The sequence below is a fragment of the Amblyomma mixtum genome, chromosome 1, assembly GCF_055824585.1.
Source record: "Amblyomma mixtum isolate Tamu chromosome 1, ASM5582458v1, whole genome shotgun sequence".
In the NCBI taxonomy this organism is placed as follows: Eukaryota; Metazoa; Arthropoda; class Arachnida; order Ixodida; family Ixodidae; genus Amblyomma; species Amblyomma mixtum.
In genome coordinates this window covers 107,510,591-107,530,445 of record NC_143012.1, presented here as the reverse complement: position 1 = coordinate 107,530,445, position 19,855 = coordinate 107,510,591, and the positions used below count along the sequence as shown (strand labels likewise).

Genomic DNA, 19,855 nt, shown 5'->3' with positions numbered 1-19,855 from the left:
TGTAAGGAACATCCACCAGAGGTAGCATGCACCAAGCTGCCACAGCAGTGGAGGCGCCCTCGTAGCAGCCCACTCGCACCTCTACCTTTGCAGTTTGTGGACTGCAAAGCGTACGACAAGGTGGCCTCTCACTGCCGATCAGCACCAGGGTTTACGACGCAAGACAGCACGACCAGCCATTTGAGGACCTTTCTTCAAGAATTAGGACACTTGGGGCAAGCATTGGTGAACTGTGTCCTTCGCCATTTTCAAGACACCTTGAAAGCATTGAACTTGTTCAAGCATCTTCAACAATTGGGCCGACACCAGTTGGGAGTCCTTTGCAGTATTTTATGCCTCTCGTGCCACATGGATTTCAAGTCCACGTGGCACCAGAAATAGTGTGCACAAATGCTGGCACTGCAGAAATGCCGACTCCACCACAACTGTTTCAGTCATGTCGCAAGTGGCACCTGCAAGATGGGGATTTCCCTGCCGCTCAAGCAGCCATCCTTAAGGTATGTGCACCTTTTACCTGGAGGCTGAAGATAACCGAGTAAATGGCTTGCTGATCCACCTCGTGCATGACTCAATGAGGCCGACGACGCTCTGGATGGCATTCCCCCTCAAAGGATCCTGTGGTTAATCCCAGGGAGCGTCATCACAAGAAGTGGCAGATGGAAGGCAGTTAACAACGCCTTAATCAGATTGACCGGGGCACAATGAAAATTGCTTGACACCGTTGGCTGGTGGGGGATCATTTGAGGGGAAATGTCTTTTTTTTTTCAGTTGTATCCGACCGTAGTGTGGCTTCCGTGTTGTGCTGTTTCTTTCTTACCTTCCATGTTGAGAACCTAGCTGCAGCAAATCGCACAGCACTCTGTTTTGTAACTGTTGAAATAATTAAAAATAGATGTTCACACATGAACGACAAAAAAAAATAAAAACCAACAACTAGCAGCTGGTAGTTTAATTAGCAGGTGTCCATTGCAACGATTTCAGTTGCAGAACAGTAACCTTGACATCAGTCATCGCTATGGCCGCTCAAATATTGAATGAATTGTTTATACTGGCTACTGCCTCTGTGGTGAGAAAAACTTTGGTGTGCGATTGCTAGACCACTTTGTGCGGTAGGGGCTTGAAAATGTTGTTCCTTTTTTTTGAGAAAAATATTTTTAAGCTGTCTACACAAAACTGTAGAGACATAGCAAACAGCACTACCAATGTAAGTAAGTCTTAGGCGACAGGTTACACAGGTGAACAGCTGTTATATCAACAACTATCTAAAATATGTTTTATTTCCAGGCTTTGCAGGTATCCAGCCAGGAGGCCATGGACCTTGAAAAAAACACGAGGCAGCAGTCTGGCAGTGAGACATGGAAAAAAGCCCGCGTCCATCGATTGACTGCTTCGTCATTTGGGGTTGTGGTCAAGCGCCCTACGTGGACAGAGAAAGGCCTGCAGAACCTGACCGCAGACAAGGACTTGTCCCGTGTCAGGGCTGTTCAGTAAGTGAGGACTTGTTTTTTAAAGTGCGGAAAGTGGATTTCAAACAACACATGGCGTCATGGGTAGTGCTGTGAAGCCTCCTATGTGCACGTCGAATAGCACAACAGGTGACCACGAGTGATAAATTTAATCAATGTTTATTTGAAATGACCAAAGGTCCAAATTTCTTTCTTCAGAAAATGAAGAAGGAATATCAACAGGTGTGGAGCATATGACATGGCGTACAGAAGGTTGCCTGAACAGCTCACCATAAGAATTTCAGGAAAATATATGGACTTCTGAAAAAAAGAAATCATTGTTGCCCTTTAAAGACCTTTTCAAAAAGAGGTCAAAGGGTGTCGTCACATTGGACACTGGGCTGTGCTCGTAGAATAAGAAAGAGCTGGTGGTTAAGCTCCCCTCTGCTCTCCTCATATCTGTTTGCTGCATTGTCATAATAGTGGATTGTCGTGATCTATTGCAAATCAGTGGATTCCATTAGTTGGAGGGCCTCCTTTGGAGAGAGAGCATTTGCTTCTTTGCTGTGAATATACACCAAGTCAGGATCAGAACAGCATGTGTTCTTTTATCTTAATTATTTGATTAGCCGACTGTCCTACAATACAATGCGAACAGTTCTTTTATTGCTGTAGACCAGGCGAGGACACCCAGCTCTGCTCTAGGTGAAAGTTCCTCTTGAGGCGAAAGTGAAATGTTGGCTTCCTTTTTTATTGCAGGTACGGCATTACGAATGAGCAGCCGGCTGTGCAACGGTACGTGACTGTGATGAAAGCAAGGGGCCATGATGTTGAGGCCTTTCGGAGTGGATTGGTCGTGGACCCTTCGTGTCCATGGCTGGGAGCTTCACCGGATAGGCTGGTCTGCGACCCGTGTGAAACTCCTTTACATGGCCTTCTTGAGGTGAAGTGCCCATACAGGTTCATTTATTTATTTATTTATTCAAAATACCCCCAAAGGCCCTCATTTGAGGGTATTACATTGGGGGGGGGGGGGGGGGGAGTAAGTACAAAGCATTGTTATAAGGTTAAAAATATTGCACTAAAATAAAATAGAAATCACAAAATATTAATCATAAATAGGCATTCACAGAAAGGGTCGCAACAATGCACATAAAAGCAAAATTTGAGAATAAATAACAGCACCGCTAGAAAAAGGGAAAAACGGGAAGGGAAAAACTCCCGACGATATGGGGGATGGGCACTCCCTCAAGAAGGACAGTATGGGCGTGTTTAGGCTGGACCATGGCCATAACTACTACTATCAGGTCCTTGGCCAGATGGCTTTATATGGTTTATCTTGGACCGATTTTGTTGTGTTTTCTGAGTAGTTCTTGATCATTGACCGCATCAAGTTTTCTGCTCAAGATTGGGCTGTTGCAAAACGAAAACTTGACAACTTCTTTTTTCTGTACTCTCGCCATACATGGCCTCGAAATTACCTTAAGGCCCGCAGCCATTAAAATTGTATTTCGTCTGCCATCGTGTCGTCCTGTTCTTTGGCTTGCCACCTCGTATCAGTATAATTAAAGGAATGTAGACACCAAATTTTTGCTCGTTTTTCTCCTCTGTCATATGTGAGTAAAGTATAGCTCTTGTGAGGCATGAAAACTTCAGCATAATTTGCTTTCTCATTTCATTCACTGCAGGACTAAGGCCAGCGAGTACCACGTGGTGATCTGCATTTACTAGTGTGGTAGCAACCGTTAAGAAATCATAGCAACTAAAGTTTCCCGTCTGTACTCTAGGGTGTGTCTTATGTGACTTGGAATAGAATAGTTTAGTTTTTGTTATGTGATGGAGATGACAAGCATGTCGAAATATTTAATCAACACTGAAAAATACATGGGAATCCTACAAATCTTCATTTGTACCCCGTGCCCACACAAATACTTGTTCCGTTGGTTCAATGGATACCCAGCAACCAGTTTGGAGTGTCCAAGTCACTGCTGGCATTCATGTCACTCTTTGTGGCACTGGTGACTTCCACCTTCATATGCCTGTCTATACAACCTCATCCTTCCATTTGTTCTTGCTTATTGTTGCACTGTTATGTTGTAAAGCTCCTAATGTGCCAAACTGGGTTTTTCATGCCAGACTTCCTTAGTGTGCTTCTCTGGTAACCAAGCGACAAGGGATGAAAGAGACCACCCAGACCTTGTTGCTTTACCTGAGTGAATAAGGAAGTCGAGCACTGACATTTATATTGCTCAGTTCTTGTGTCAACTCGTAATGTGAAATGGGTGCATTTAATGATAACTCAGATTTTCTGGCATGCACATTGTATTCTGTATGTTGCATCCTGCAGCCTTTGTCTTCCTCTTTCATGTCCGTGTAAATGAATGTCATGGTTGTGAGGAGACCGGTAATGGGCTGTACAGCTACTTTATTCACAAAGTCCTGTGCAAGTTTTAAAGCATCACTTATTTGCAGTCACATACAACATAACATCAAGGCTCCGAAAAAAAGAGAGCAAAGCAAAGCTGGCCTTTTATTGTGGCAGGAGCAGATTTGTGCAACATTCACTCATCAGATTGTTGCACCAGCGGAGACTGGAAGTTGGTTAGGATAGCACATACAATCCACATTTCATTAATGATAGGGCACAGAGAAAGTGGTAAAAGCCTATCGAAGATGTGAAAACTTTTGATGCGCTGTATGCGTCGCTCAACATGTATCCGCAGTGTTAATGGTTGTGTTAGTTCGGGGCGTGGGAGCCCCGCATGCGAGGAACCTCTCAACACAGTTTCTGGGTGGAGACTGGAGGTTTATTACAGCAGAGGGAGAGAGAGAGAGAGGGGGCGAGTGTACAAGAAAGCACTTCCGCTTCTGTGGGAGCGCGGATGGTCACGGCATGGTGCCAGTCAGGGGGAACGGGGGAATGCGTTAGTCGACGGGGCTGTACGGATCAGATGTCGTCGGGGAAGACGCCTGCTAGCTATTGTGGGAGCGGCCGGCCCGCGCTTGTTTCTTGGAAGCGGGCGGCGAGTATGCGCGGAGGAGGCAAGGGCTGCTGGAGCGGCCTTGCGTCGCTTGGTCGACGAACACGACATCCCTTCCTCCTTGGCTGTGGTCACCGTATCGGTCGGGTGGGCGCCGTTCACGCTGGGGTCTTAGCGTTTGCTGTTGCGTTGCGTTGGTCTCCGCAAGGTTGTGTCGCACGGTCGTCCAGACTGGCCGCGGTTCTCCATGTTCGGAGGGGGGCGCTGTAGACAGATCGAGCACAGGCGAAGTTTCCGCTGGCAGCGTGACCACGTACGGAGCCGGCACAGTGTATTGTTCACATGCTGCTGGTCCGTTCATCCGATGGTCTGGGGGCGGATCATCCGTCGGGTAGGCTGCTGCATCTGGCTTAATGTGATCCAGGTGCCGACGAACCGTTCCGTTTTTAGACTTTATTAGCCAAGATCGATGCCCGAGCCTCTTCAATACGGTTCCTTCAATCCAAGCAGGGCTTCCTGTGAAGTTTCGGATAAAGACCGGTTGTCCTACGTGCACTCCTCTCGGCGAATTAGCCACTCTGTGGTCAGAGGTCGCTTTCTCAGCAGGTCGTGGCTGAATGCGTGTGAGTGCCGTTGTGAGTTCGCGACCGAACATGAGTGCTGCTGGCGTTCTGCCCGTCGTCGCTGAAATCGTTGTGTGCTGCTTGAGGAGAAATCGAGCCAGTCTGCACGCGAATGGTCCAAACTGGTCCTTGGCCAAAGCCTGCTTCGTCTCGAAAACCATTCTTTCGGCTTGCCCATTAGTGGCTGGATGATAGGCCGCACTCGTAATGTGCGTCACCCTGTTCTTCTTTAGGAAATTTTCCATTTCCGTAAAAACAAAGCACGGGCCGTTGTCTGTTACCAGCCTTTCGGGAATGCCGAAAGTCGCAAACAGGTTTCGTAGTTCCTCGATCAAAGTCGGCGACAGTATGTTTCGCATGCAGCGCACTTCGAGCCACTTGCTGTACGCGTCGACAACAATTAGCAGCATCCTTCCTTCCACGGGGCCCGCGAAGTCAGCGTGGATTGTGTGCCATGGTGCTGTCGCGCGCTTCCAATCGGGAGGTGGTGCCTTGGGTGGCGCTCTTTGTTGCTGGCAGCAAGCCGCACACCTTTCGACCAGGTTCTCGATGTCCTGTCGACACCGGGCCACCAGAAATAGCTTCGAGCGCATGCCTTCATAGCAACTATGCCCCTGTGACCAGAGTGTGCCGCGACGAGCACGTCTTTCCTCGCTTTCGGCGGAACGACCAGTCTGATACCTCTCAGAAGGCAACATTCTTGTAGCGAAAGCTCAGGTCTAAGCTTAGTGAACGCCGTTTTGGCAACCTGTGCAGCTCTCCAATAGCGACAGCTCTCACTACGCGGGATAGTAACGGATCTTCCTGGGTCATTTCCGCGAGTCGACATGGGGACAATTCGAAGCTTGGCGTGGAAGCCAGCATGAGCACATCTCCAGGTGGGCATGGTTCATCTACCTGGGCGGGCAGTGGCAGCCTGCTGAGTGCGTCAGCATTTTGGTGCAGGCGTCCAGGCCTGTACACCAAATCGTAGTCGTACGTGGCTAGCTTTAAACACCATCGGGTCATCCTAGGTGAGAGCACCTGAGGTAACTGTTTCCTTTCTCCCATGATGCCCAGGAGCGGTTGGTGATCTGTTAATACGGTCACGTGATATACTGGTGAAAGTGGCTCACTCCATAAACCACCGCGAGACCCTCCTTGTCCAGCTGGGAGTAGTTTTTCTCCGCGCTTCCCAAGGTTCGCGACGCGAAAGCAATGGGAGCCTCTCTGCCGGACGCATCTTTCTGAGCGAGAATTGCGCCTACGCCATATGGTGACGCATCCACGGACAGAAGGAGAGGCTTTGTCTCGTCATAATGCGCAAGCACTGTTGAAGATCGGATCAACCTCTTAAGCGCATCGAACGCAGCCTGGTGCTTTTTTTCCCACGCCCAGGGCCTGTTCTTCTCGAGGAGCTTGTATAGATCTGCGGCAACCGTAGCTCTGTTCTCCAAAAACCGATCATAAAATGCTAGGAGCCCTAGGAAGGCCTGCAGAGAGGTCTTGTCAGTCGGTCTCGGCGCGTGAAAGATTGCCTGGACCTTTCCCTCGGTCGTGTGCACACCCTTAGCGTCAATCTTGTGTCCTAGAAACTCGACTGAGCTTATGCCGAAGCGGCATTTCACTTGCTTGAGGCGCAATCATTTCTCGCTTAGCCTCGACAGGACTTGGTACAGGCGTTGCGCATGCTCTGTAGTGTCTTTCCCACTGACAATAATATCGTCAAGGTAAGCACTCACCCCTGGAATTCCCGCTAGCGTTGTCTCCATCATACGCTGGAAGATGGCTGGCGCAGCAGATATTCCGAAAGGCAGCCGGTTCACCCTGAACAATCCCTTGGTGGTGCTTACGGTGAGCAATGCGGCTGTCTCGTCGTCGACCTTGAGCTGTTCATAGGCCTGGTAGAGGTCAAGCGTTGAGAAGATGGTGCCACCACGCAACTTTGCGAATACCTCTGCGGTTGTCGGTAGCGGGTACGCCGTCTTCCTGACCACTGCGTTTACCGTGCTCCTGTAGTCGCCGCAAACGTGAAATGTGCCGTCCCTTTTGCGCACCCACACTAAAGGTGTGGCCATCACGGCATGTTGCGTCGGCTCCAGGATGCCTTGCTTTTGCAGACGGTCGAGCTCTTCCTCCATTGGCTCTTGGTAGGCTAGAGGTACTGGACGTGCCTCACAGAACTTTGGCTTTGCGCCTTCTTCCAAGTCCAAATGAACCAACGGTCCCACGTAGCCATCGATGTCTTGCTTGAATACATCAGGATGGCGTGCGAGAACCTCCCGGAGCTCTTGACTTGGCTCAGCTACCTGGTTAATTCCCTGCACGCAGATGTGCAGCGCCGAAAACCAGTCACGTCCTAGCAAGTTGCAGTCAGTTCCTTTCATCACCAGCAGTGGTAGCACACATTCCTTTGATTTAAATCGCACACGAACTTGTGCCGATCCGAGGGTGCGAAGTTCCTCTCCCGACCAAGTGCGTAAGTCAAGGGGTTCTCTCGAAAGCTTCGGGGCGTTCGTTGGCCATGTTTGGTGGTAAACAGCCTCGACAATCAGAGAACATGATGCACCCGTGTCGACTTCGAAAGTTAGGTGCCTTCCCTCGACTTCAACGTCAACAATGTATTTGGGGCAGGGTTTTCGCCCACTTACTACGTGAAGCTCGCAGCATGGATCGCTGTGCGAAGTGTCGTTGCTCGTGGACTGAGCGTTCACACTGTGCGTTACTTTCCTGGTGTTGGACTTGTCTCCCTTGCTTTTCTTCTTCCGAGTGATGCAAGCATTCTCGATGTGACCCTTCTCGGAACAAAAGCGGCATTGCGCCGTCCTGAACTTGCAGGTAGCAGCCTCGTGCCGGCCGTCACATCGATAGCAACGCCGTTGCTGCGGTGCGTTCTTGCATTCCTTGGTGGGTTGAGAAGTCTTGTGCACTTCTGCGGAGCTCGTCGCTCCCTTGAGTCCTCCGTGCTGCCTTGGCGCACTTTCTGATGACAGTGCCAGGTCCAAAGCACGTTGAAACGTCAAGTCTTTCTCCGCGAACAGTCTCTGTTGGAGGTGCTCGTCGCGGATCCCGCACACGAACCTGTCGCGAAGCATGACGTCCTGGGGCATTATGGTGGGGTTCTTTACGACGGCTGTATGGCTTTCTGTCGGAGGCGTCGATGTTGCAGACGTTGTCGTTAGCACCCCAAAGTTGCAATCGGCTGTCAAACCTCTGAGGGCTGCGACGTAGCTGCTGATAGATTCCTCGGGCTGTTGGTCACGTCGCTGGAAAACGTACCGGCTGTACAGCTCAGATGGTCTGGGATCGAAGTGCTTCTGGAGAAGTGTGACCAGATCTTCATGGATGACTTCTCCAGGAGTCTTCGGTGCGACCAGCGCACAGGCAGTCTCGAAGTTGTCGGCTCCGCATAGCGTGAGGAGGAGCGCGCGCTTCTTTGCTTCGTCGGAGACATCATTTGCCACGAAGTAGAATGTTAGGCGCTGTATCCATGATGACCAATTCTTGCCGTTAAAAGGCTCGTTGCCACCGTGTAGTCTTCCAGTAGTCATCGGTGACACCTCGAACTGCGTGCGTTCTAAATCCAGCTTCTCGTCGCCAGTGTTAATGGTTGTGTTAGTTCGGGGCGTGCGAGCCCCGCATGCGAGGAACCTCTCAACACAGTTGCTGGGTAGAGACTGGAGGTTTATTACAGCAGAGGGAGAGAGAGAGAGAGGGCGAGTGTACAAGAAAGCACTCCGCTGCTGTGGGAGCGCGGATGGTCACGGCATGGTGCCAGTCAGGGGGAACGGGGGAATGCGTTAGTCGACGGGGCTGTAGGGATCAGATATCGTCGGGGAAGACGCCTGCTAGCTTTTGTGGGAGAGGCCGGCCCGCGCTTGTTTCTTGGAAGCGGGCTGCGAGTATGCGCGGAGGAGGCAAGGGCTGCTGGAGCGGCCTTGCGTCGCTTGGTCGACGAACACGACACGCAGGGATGATATCTCTTCAGTTTCTTTCACCTCCTCTTCACTGAGCTGACCTCTTCTGAGGAAACGCGGGTTATTCAAGGCCACCTTGATTTTCTCGAGCATTTCTTCAATTTTGAAGCCTTTGTCCGCCATGACAACATCACCATCATTGAAAGGAAGGGCCAAGAAACCACTCTTGCTCACACATTCTTTGTCAGAAATGGATCCTGGGAACAAATTAGAGACAAAGGTCACTGTACCGTCGGGTGAGATGCCAATCAGTCCTTTAAAGGTGTTTGCTGATTTGTATGATGAAAATGTTGCTGACTGCAGTGCCAGTGCGCTGGCTGCCTGACATTTAATTTCCGTTGCGTCCAGGATAACCCTTGTAGCAGAATACCTTCCTTGGAAGTATAGTGGCATTTCTCTTTGAATGTGCTCCTTCGACATCCACAGAGGTATCTGTGTTAGTTTCGTGAAGGAAAAACTGGCCCAGGTAATACAGATTCTTGACACTGTGGCAGTTGACACACAGAACCTGTCAGCAACGTCCTTTTCGAAAAGTCCAAGGCGCATTCGCACAAGAAAGAGGAAAAACTCAATTTCCACTTTGAGGCTTCTAAGCCTGCCTGCCTGCGATGGGTGTGCTTGTGACGAAGATTTCAGTCTGATGTTTCTCCCTGTTCCCCTGGATTGCAGAAAACTAAAATTGTTTTAAACGTTTCATATGACGGCAGACCGGTATACAATCTCATGTCATCATCACTGTGCTTGAATCGATCAATCGAAAACTCTCTTCCAACTTTCTTTTCAAGCTGCTCTGCTGTTGCTTTGGAGAGTTCCAGATCTCTGCTGGTACGAAACAGCATTTCTTAAACTGAATTTATTTCTTCTTCCTTTTCTTTTGCTTGTTGTTTTGCTCTTTGAAGTTCCACGTGAGCATGTAGGAGTTCTTCTTCGGTAACTTTCAGCTCATGCTTCACTGCTGTGAGTGATTGCCTCAGCTCTTCTGCTTCTTTTTGTGCAGTGCAGTCCCGTGTACATTGAGGCGGCTGTGACTTCAAGGAGCTGCTGTCCATTTCAGCATCCAGACATGCTGCTGGTACATGAAACTGTTCAGAACATTCATCAGAAATGTTGTCAGCTCGCATTCCACTGGCTTCTGTCGCTTCTCCATTCAGAGCAACATTCTGCACGCGACGCTCCTTCGGTGGCTTCCTTTGAGCCTTATTTCGCTTGCGTACAAAACTAAATATGCTTGGCACCGCATCATCCTTGAGGCGCCTTGTGCCGGTAGCGTAGTTTGCGTAACAGTCGCCATCAGCAAAGTGCTTTGAGCACACCTTTGTGTGCTTGTCTATGTTGAACTCCTCGCCCTCGTCTCTCCTTATTGCGACAATCCATTTTTTTTTCGAACCAGGATTTGTGGGGAACCCCAGGAAAGAGACCTGCAAAAGTACAGCCAACTTAGTAATTGGTCAAGATACACAATGTAAAAGAATAAATAAACATGCACTTTTAGAACATGGTATCTGATGTACTCTTTTTGCACATTCATCAAGGTAATGAAATGAAAAATAAACATTTTCTTCACCTCTTCAGTACATACCGTCTTTATCAAAAGTAACCAGGCTTCATGGCTTGGTTCTAGCTTGTACAGTGGAGCCCTTGTGGCTTTCCTAAATGTGTTGGAAGGTAAAAAGACCCCCACTCCTTCCCTTTAACGACCATTTCAGCTTCAGGGAAGCTGTAAGGGCTCCACTGTACAAGTTAGAAGCAAACCGTGCATCCTGGTTACTTTTGACAAAGACGGTACAGTTGAAGACAGAATAATATGGACCACGCTTCTACAGTCAAGCTCGTCTAAGCATCATCTAGCAATATTAATGCAGTGTCTAATACTTCTGCAAGTGTCACGTGTGCACTTGCACATAGAGGAAAACTTTTGTATGTTCGCAAGGCAGGAGTTGAAACCACAGAGTGGGGCCCATAATATTTTGTCTGCGAATGCGCTTCAGCCTGGCACATTGTTCCGGGGATGCACGGGAAAAGTTTGGCATCCGTCGTGGTAGCATCCGTCGCGCGGCAAGAGTTTAGGCGCACCGTTAGTTAGTACTAAACTAGTGGGATGACTTTGAGCACACTAATAATGCTGCTAAAGGCTGAGCTCTATTCACACGATATTTCGAGCGAAGGCTTTAGCGACGAACGGCGCTGTCGCGCTCTTTTGCCTGTGTCGCGCTAGGTTCTGCATTCACAGAAAATGTTGCCCGTATCCCAGAAACGCACGCCGTTTATGCTGTGTATTAGGCTTCCAGTTTTTGCGCTCCTCCCCATGATCCATCGTCGCCTCAGCAAGCGCACCGGCTTCGGTCATCGCCGTTGCCGTAGAGGAAATATTCCTTTTGCCTTGACTGTGAGGCAGAGCTGCAAAACCTAGCTTAACTAAACGAATTTGCTGTCGATAAAGGAGGGCTAACAACACTTGGGGCGTACTCGACTACGAGCAGGCGCACTGCAGGGAGAAATGCGTGTCGATCCGGGTACGGGCGATCGATCAGCAGTTCCGGTGCGCTAGCCGTCTTTTCAAAATACTCTGGTTGTAGCGCAGTTTGCTCACTTCAGATCAAGATGACAGATTACCGGAGTGCTTGCTTGCTGCTGCACTCCGCCTATGTCGCCGTCGTTTTGATGCAGGTTCGCGACGGAGAGAACGACGGCGCTCCTTGCCGCGCCGCTTTTTTTCGCGCACGCGGAACCTACTATGAATGGTCGAGACACGGATGCTAGCAACTCCAAAACAAGCGCACTTGAGCAACGTTGTGATTTTATGACACGCCGAAACAGTCGCCAGCATCGGAAACCATGCATGTCCTCGAGTGCACCGCAGGTGGCACCTTTATACTTATGCTCACTATACAGCGGAAGGGCTACACTGTAGAATGAACTTTTCGCTGGTCTTCTGATACTTATATCATTTATTTTAACGTGAAAACGAACAGGTCACGGACGAGAAGAAAGAAACATGCAGCTATTTCATGCGCTCCGCGCTCTGGATACACACCTTGTTTCCGTGCGCGTCTCTTACGCTGCGCTGGCTGCAGAAAGGCACACAGCAGCCTGCCGGCATCGCGACTGCAGCTTGGAGGAGAGAACCAATGCAAGGAATATGGCTACGAGACAAACAACAAAATTTCGCTTGTTGTGGCTTCGCGGAGGGCCGTGCTCTTCAATCCGGCCAGAGCGCAGTCCGACAGCCCAAGCAATGGCGGAGGCACCGCGGTTCGCGCGCCACATACCAGATGGCGCTGAATTTTCTAAAGGGTCTATTATGTGGACAACGTCACCGTCATAGCCACTGCCATAGAATATTGAGGAAAGGACTTCGTCAGCACTGCATCAATTGCACTCTTGAAGAAAGAAAAAGCGTTCTTGAGCAATTTTTTTACCTGATTCATGAGCCAGTTAAAAATTTTCTGCCAGAATGTGTTTATATGGATTTTGATTTTATGGGGATTTAACGTCCCGAATCAACTCAGGCTATGGGGGACGCCGTAGTGAAGGGCTCCGGAAATTTAGACCACCTGGGGTTCTTTAACGTGCACTGACATCGCACAGTACACGGGCCTCTAGAATTCAGAATCATGATGACCTTTGGTTTTAAACGTGTTTGTTCAGCGGCATTAAATTTTGCCCTTGTTTAGCCGTGTTTACGTTGGGGTCTTGAATTTCTTTTTTGACGCGGCTCCCATCTATGTTCAGGCCTTTGTTTTTACCTTTTCTTTCCCCTTTTTGAAATGGTGCCTTGATGTTACGCATCCTTGTTAAAGTTTTTATTTACTGTTTAGCTCTGTTTAGCCGTGTTTTTATTCGCATCTTCATTGAAGTTTTTATCGCAACTTTTGCTTTTTTTTGGCATCTGGATTTTTGTTTTGTTTTTATTTCATTTTTCAGATTTGTTCTTGGCAATCTGTCGGTGTTTCGTTAGCACCTTTTCAACTGAGATGTGACAATTACTCTGGTTTCTTGTTTATCACTGCTTTCCGCATTCTCGTCGACTCCAAGCAGGCCAAGTACACCTTATCCACGCTCTTTCTTTGTTGCTCTTTTATTTCCCATGCGCTCAACCCTCTCTTCTTTCTCCCCTTACCTCTTCCCATTGCACATACATTCCGCTCCGTTTCGCAACAAAAAAAAAAGAAAAATAAAGTTGGCAGAGAGCGAACCATTCTGAGTGCCTCCCAATGCCCCAGTGTTCAGGCTGGTCACAAAAAATCAGAAGAACCCTTGATTATGACTGCTACGAGAATCATTGACCAGGCAAAAAACAAGTGACACGATGAATAGTGCCGACAGAAGCATGGCGGCGATCTGCCGTCATTAAAGCTGGGCAGTCCCCAACCAGTGTATAGACCACAAGACTAAATATTTCTGGAAAACGTTTTTCCAAACTCAGACCATACAGCACGCATCAAAACAGCTCATCCGCTTGCATTCTGGTGCATAAGGATTGCACGGCTGTGACAATTGAGCTGGAGTTAGTCACTGAGGTGGAGCATATATTTATTCAGCTTCTACCCAACGTACAGAGGGCAAAACGCATGCCTAGAACAACCAAACTGTGCGTTCCGGAGCTCCCAAAGCCGCTGCGACCAAGAAAGCAAAAAATGACGATGAAATTCTATGAGTTTAACAGCACATGTTTACATCCAGACCATTTTTAACCAAATCTTATGGCTAGTTATCGCGTGTTACGCCCGAAACACGCTCAGAGCGTGTTCTAGACATGCGTTTTGCCCTCTGTACGAACTAGCAAAAGTGCGTATGTGTTGAACATATATAGTCGATCGAAGAACAGGGGTGCGTCTTTCGATGAGATTTTCCAAAAGGCCGCGCAATTGGCAAAAAGTGCACCTCTCATCATTGTGGGGGATTTTAACGCGTATAGCTTCTTGTGGGGATATAGTAAGGAGGATATTAAGGTTGGTTGGTTGGTTTATGGGGTTTAACGTCCCAAAGGCTATGAGAGACGCCGTTGTGGAGGGCTCCGGAAATTTCGACCACCTGGGGTTCTTTAACGTGCACTGACATCGCACAGTACACGGGCCTCGAATTTCTCCTCCAAAGAAATTCAACCGCCGCGGCCGGGATCGAACCCGCGTCTTTCGGGCCAGCAGCCGAGCACCATAGCCACTGAGCCACCGCGGTGGCCTATTAAGGGCAGGAGGCTCGCTCCGGCCATATCGGACCTAGTACTGACGATTCTTACTGACCCGCAGCATCCCACGAGGATTGGCAACAGTGTCTCGAGAGATACATGTCCAGATCTCTCGTTGATTAAAGGAGCGAAAAACTATGGTTGGCACAACACGCAGGAAACCTTAGGGAGTGACCACTGCATTCTCAAGATCTGCCTCGAGTATAATAAGCATCGCAAACCGAGAGGGAATGTGCGGCTCACGGACTGGACGTTGTTCCGACAGGCGGAAGACTCTGCGCTCAACGCGCACATTGAAAAGCACGAGGAGTGGGCTGAGTCGCTGCTGGCAGTCAGGGACCGCTTCACACGTACGCTTCAGACATCAGAAGAATCCCGGCCATTGACAAACACCTACTACATCTATGGGAGGCCAGAAGTCTCACACGGCGGTGGAAAAGGCAAAAACATAACCGCAAGCTCAAGATCGCGAAATTAAGCTTGCAAGCAGAAGAGTATGCATGATTCCTGGCCAAAAACAACTGGTTGGCGAAATGCGACTCCATGAAAGGCAACCTTAGCACCAAGGTGGCGTGGAGTTTTCTCAGATGTTTGATAGAGCCCTCCAAGTCTCGCGGGGATCAGCAACGTAACCTTAAGAGAGCCCTACACGGCTTCCCGGCAATTCGTCAAGAACCTTTCGCGCATCGCTCAACCTTTGACCCAACTTACCAAGGCTGACGTGCCTTTTAAATGAGAAAGGCCGCAAGAGGAAGCTTTCAAAGAGCTGAAGCGCCGCTTACAGTCCCCTCCTGTGCTCGGACACTTTGATGAAAACGCCGAAACCGAAATTCATACAGATGCAAGCAGTGTAGGCTTAGGTGCGGTCCTCGTTCAGAAAGATGGTAAACAGGAGAAAGTTATCGCGTACGTAAGTCGTTCACTGTCGAAAGCCGAAGCCAACTATTCGACGACCGAGAAAGAATGTCTCGCCATTATTTGGGCCACGTTCAGATTTCGACCCTACCTGTACGGACGACCATTCAAGGTTGTGAGCGACCACCATGCTCTGTGCTGGCTTGCCAATTTGAAGGATCCCTCTGGCCGCTTTGCTCGTTGGAGCTTGCGTCTTCAAGAATTTGACATAACTGTAGTCTACAAATCTGGCCGCTAGCATTCCGACGCGGACTGCTTGTCCCGAGCCCCCGTCGACGCAGCACCGGAAGAGGAAGACGACGACGCTTTCTTAGGACCGGTAAGCGCCAGAAGTTTCGCGCAGAAGCAGCGCTCGGATCCTGAGTTGCAAAGCCTATAGTTGCTTATCTGAAAGGAAAGACCGCATCGCCTCCCCGAGGGTTCAAGCGCCAACTGTCGTCCTTCGTCGTTCACAGTAATGTCCTCCTGAAAAAGAACTTCGCGCCCAACAGGACAGTGCATCTTCTTGTCGTGCCCAAAGATCTCAAGCAAGAAATTATGCAGGCATGCCATGATGAGCCGACTGCAGGGCATCTCGGTATTGCTCGCACGTTGCACCGCATCCAGGACAAGTACTATTGGCCGCGGTTAGCTGCCGATGTTTCCCATTACGTGAAAACGTGCCGTGAGTGTCAGCGACGCAAAACGCCTCCGACTAGACCAGCCGGACTCCTGAACCCCATACCGCCTCCAACTAAGCCATTTCAGCAAATTGGGATGGACCTCCTCGGCCCTTTTCCGACTTCATCATCGGGTAACAAATGGATCATCGTGGCCACCGACTACATGACCCGATACGCCGAAGCAAAAGCGTTGCCTAATGGTAGCGCAAAAGAAGTCGCTAAATTTTTTGTCGAACAAATTCTCCTGCGACACGGCGCCCCCGAAGTGCTCATCACAGACAGAGGAACGGCGTTTACAGCGGAGCTGACGCAAGCCATTCTCAACTACAGTCAGACAAGCCATCGGAGGACAACTGCCTATCATCCACAAACCAACGGACTCACAGAGCGTCTGAACAAGACCATCGCAGACATGCTCTCCATGTACATCGACGCCGAGCACAAAACGTGAGACTCCATTCTGCCCTACGCGATTTTCGCCTATAATACTGCCGTCCAGGAGACAACCACGTTTACCCCATTCCAGCTGGTATACGGCAGGAAGCCCACGACAACACTCGACGCAATGCTCCCGCACGTTTCCGACGAAGACAACCTCGACGTCGCCGCCTACCTTCATCGCGCCGAGGAAGCCCGAAGACTTGCGCGGCTTCGAATTCAAGACCAGCAGCACACCGACGCCTGACGCTACAATCTGCGCCGACGAGACACGCATTACAAGCCAGGTGATCGTGTTTGGATATGGACGCCAGTTCGCCGCCGTGGATTGAGTGAAAGTTGCTGCGACGCTACTTTGGCCCGTACAGGGTTCTCCGTCGCACCTCGACTATGAAGTCATCCCCGACGGCACGACAGCATCTCAGCGACGCCGCACACGCCCGGAAGTCGTGCATGTCGTACGCCTGAAGCCATATTATGAACGCTAAAGGACTCAAAGTTTGCATTCTCCGTGTTTTTTTTGTTTTTTTTTTAAAGCATCGAGACGATGCTTCTTTGGGAGGGGGGGTAATACCACGTATCATTGTAGCGTCCGTTCGTTCGTGCAAGGCCGCACAAAAGGGGTGTTATCATTTTTGTTCGGGACGCGAGAAGCGACCGGACTAATCTCGATTAGCTGCATCTACTTGTTTCTAGATTACTCTAGATGATCTCGACTTGTTATCTCGAAGTTTCCTTGCCGGCTTTAAATTGAACGACGCCGCGAGCAGCGGGCATTCGTAGTTCGACGACCGACGAACACACTTGTTGCTTACGCCGCCTCCGAGTGATTCAGTTCTTTTGCGGGCGCAAGTCAGCCCAAATAAAGAGCTTCGTTTGCAAGCCTTGTTGCTGTATTCCTGACCGCTGGACTGCCGTCACTACAACGTGACACTACAACATGTCTAACTTTAACGCCACTAAGAGCGGGGCGAAGGTCTTCGCCTATGTCAGAGACTTCCTCTCTGCGCGTCAGGCACTCCTCCGGATCGATGACGAGGACTACAGCCCGTACTCTATGGGTACACGAGGTACATCACAGGAGGCGGTGTTACCACCGCTCCTTTTAAACATCGTCATTGTGCACCTGCCCGGCCGACTGGCTCAGGTGGAGGGCATAAAACACGCGCTCTACGCAGACGATATTACAATCTGGACCACCGAGGGGAGCCTTGGGGAAATGGAGGACCGCCTTCAGCAGGCCGCTTCCATAGTCGATGCATATGCTGCCGACTGAGGTCTACAATGTGCTCTCGCCAAATCAGGGCTTCTAGATGTCAGGACAAGCCGCAAGGACAACACGTCTCTACACATATCTCTGTCGGGCGGCCCCATCAGAGAAGTGGCAGAGCTCCGGATCCTGGGTCTGTTCATAAATAACAGGCTTAGGCCGGACTCCACTATAGCGAAAATCAAGCGCATAGGTGAACAGGTAGGGCGCATGATCCACGCGCTACCGCTCGCCCATACCTTCGTGACCAGCCGGATCCTCTACGCCGTGCCGTACCTACGCACCACCAAACAACAACACGAGCGCATTGACGCCATCATCAAGAAGACAACAAAGCGAGCTCTGGACCTCCCGGTGGCTACCTCCAACGCCAAACTGAAGGCGTCGGGAGTGGCAAACTCCTATCAGGAGTTGCGCGAGGCCCACCTCGTGAACCAATATACGTGGCTATCGCAGACGGTTCTTGGGCGCCGCCTGCTACACCGCTGACACATCCAACACGCATGCATACCAGAGGGGATGGAGAACGTCCCGGTGCTGTGGCGCCACATGCTCTACCTCCGCAGGCTACCCGCCGACCTTATCTTCCGCAGCAGAGTCGATACTAGCAGAATGCAGAATGTCACGAGCAAACTAGACAGTAAGGACATCACGTGTATTCTCTACGTTCACCAAGTATCGCACAATTTGAAAAAGACTGTGAACAAAGCCGGCTTAGAGCTCCTTTTCTCTGCCAGGAACAAGTTGGGAGGCCTGTGCAAGAGAGCGAACCAGGAAAGTGGAAAGAAAGCGTGTCAGACGAAACACCGAAATAAGTTTGTCAGCTGTTAATGTGGTGTAATTATTATTATTGTTATTATTATTTACAATACTGCCAGTCCCATCAGGGACCATAGCAGGTGGGCGAACAAAAATGACAAACATGATAAAAATTTGAGCAGTGCACTCTGGAACTCAAAAAATAGTGAATACAAATCAAACACAGGTGAACAGAAAGGAACAAGCAAAAATAAAAGAAAAGGTAAACATTAGCAAGGAAAAAGAAAAATACATGTCTAGGAGTCGGATGGAGCATTGCCATAAGGAATTCAATTAGAGCACATGGGAACACACAGCAGCGGAAAAAATAAGAGAGACTTTCTTCACGATTAATTAACAATCTAATGAAGCGATGAAAGGCGGTTGAGTGTATCAGTGAAACTGCTTTATTCGTTAATTGATAAGGATTCTATCCGTGACGTGAACTGAGATAATGTGGTTGAAGTTATGATTGAGGGATCAAGGCGATTCCATTCTCTGATCACGAGGGGAAAGTACGAATTCATGAACGTGTCGTTATGGCATGAGTATTCTGTTATCGCGCGTGCGTGTTTATGCCTCGACGGGCGTGATTGCGAGAAAGATATGTATTTTGATACGTCTATCTTGTAGTAGTTGTGCATCAGGTGAAATAAAAATTTTAGTCGTGCTTGTTGCGCTCTTGATGATAGCGTCGCTAAACACGAAATAGCCGCGAGGTTAGTTGGTGAATCTGTGCGCTTATATTTGTTGTGCATAAACCGCAATGCTTTACGCTGTGTTAGCGTATTCTACTGTGTTAGCGTATTCTAAAACTGGTCGAACGAAAGTAGTATATGCGAGAAGCTTTGTCGATGTGGGTGCAAGGCGCAGACATCTTCGAAGAAAAAATAGTTTGCTTAATGCTTTCGAGGTTATACTAGCAATGTGCGTATCCCATCTGTGGTCAGAAGTTAGTGTGATACCTAAGTACTTATGCTGGTGAACTTTCGTCAGTATTCTGCCATTAACAATGTACGGAAAATCATAAGGCTGCCTTTTTCTTGTTACCGTCATGCAAACAGATTTAGTTGTGTTTACCGTCATTTGCCATGTTTTGCACCATTCGGTTATTTTGTTCAATGAATCGCTGATTGAAATGTGGTCTTCGTAGCTGTTAATTGTTTTATAGATAATGCAGTCATCGGCGAAGAGTTTGACGTTAGAATCGATATTGTTGGTTATGACGTTGATGAAAATTAAAAATAACAGTGGCCCCAACACGGATCCTTGAGGTACACCTGATATGACGGGTACTGTCGCAGATTCCATGTTCTGAAACAGTATGAATTGTGTCCGGTTTGATAACTAATCTGAAATCCAATCTAAAATTTCCCCATCCCCGATGGCACCCCGTAACTTTGCTATTAATTTGTTATGACAGACGCGATCGAATGCTTTAGAAAAGTCCAATAATATAATGTCAGTCTGGCTACAGTTATTGATGGCGAATGCAAGGTCATGCACAACCTCTGTAAGCTGTGTGACGGTTGATAGCCCATGCCGGAATCCATGTTGGTTTGATGATAACAGATTGTGA

The 19,855-nt window shown here is 49.2% G+C and overlaps 3 protein-coding genes across 3 annotated transcripts in view; 2 read left to right on the top strand and 1 right to left on the bottom strand.

The window, feature by feature from the left end:
* The window catches only part of LOC149367469 (alpha-amylase-like), a 322,554-nt gene that overhangs the window by 37,538 nt on the left and 265,161 nt on the right, over positions 1 to 19,855 (top strand). The window lies entirely within an intron of this gene.
* Positions 333 to 2,815, top strand: LOC149367475 (uncharacterized). Its single transcript, XM_089573321.1, has 4 exons — positions 333 to 497; positions 1,285 to 1,487; positions 2,205 to 2,408; positions 2,653 to 2,815. The coding sequence occupies exons 1-4, from the start codon at positions 333 to 335 to the stop codon at positions 2,813 to 2,815; spliced, it is 735 nt and encodes a 244-aa protein (XP_089429447.1).
* On the bottom strand, positions 4,007 to 9,681 carry LOC149367474 (uncharacterized). The gene is made up of 2 exons (XM_089573212.1): positions 9,002 to 9,681; positions 4,007 to 4,170 (listed from the first exon to the last, which is right to left on the bottom strand). The coding sequence occupies exons 1-2, from the start codon at positions 9,549 to 9,551 to the stop codon at positions 4,007 to 4,009; spliced, it is 714 nt and encodes a 237-aa protein (XP_089429338.1). The 5' UTR covers positions 9,552 to 9,681.

What these genes read in the sequence shown, in the direction of transcription:
- LOC149367475 (XM_089573321.1), top strand. Translation starts at nt 333, where the DNA reads ATGCCTCTCGTGCCACATGGATTTCAAGTCCACGTGGCACCAGAAATA. An exon ending in CTCAAGCAGCCATCCTTAAG is followed by an intron (nt 498 to 1,284) that starts GTATGTGCACCT and finishes TTTTATTTCCAG; the next exon opens with GCTTTGCAGGTATCCAGCCA. An exon ending in GTGAAGTGCCCATACAGGTT is followed by an intron (nt 2,409 to 2,652) that starts CATTTATTTATT and finishes AGGGAAAAACGG; the next exon opens with GAAGGGAAAAACTCCCGACG.
- LOC149367474 (XM_089573212.1), bottom strand. Translation starts at nt 9,551, where the DNA reads ATGCGCCTTGGACTTTTCGAAAAGGACGTTGCTGACAGGTTCTGTGTG. An exon ending in AGAAACTGAAGAGATATCAT is followed by an intron (nt 4,171 to 9,001) that starts CCCTGCGTGTCG and finishes CACAACCATTAA; the next exon opens with CACTGCGGATACATGTTGAG.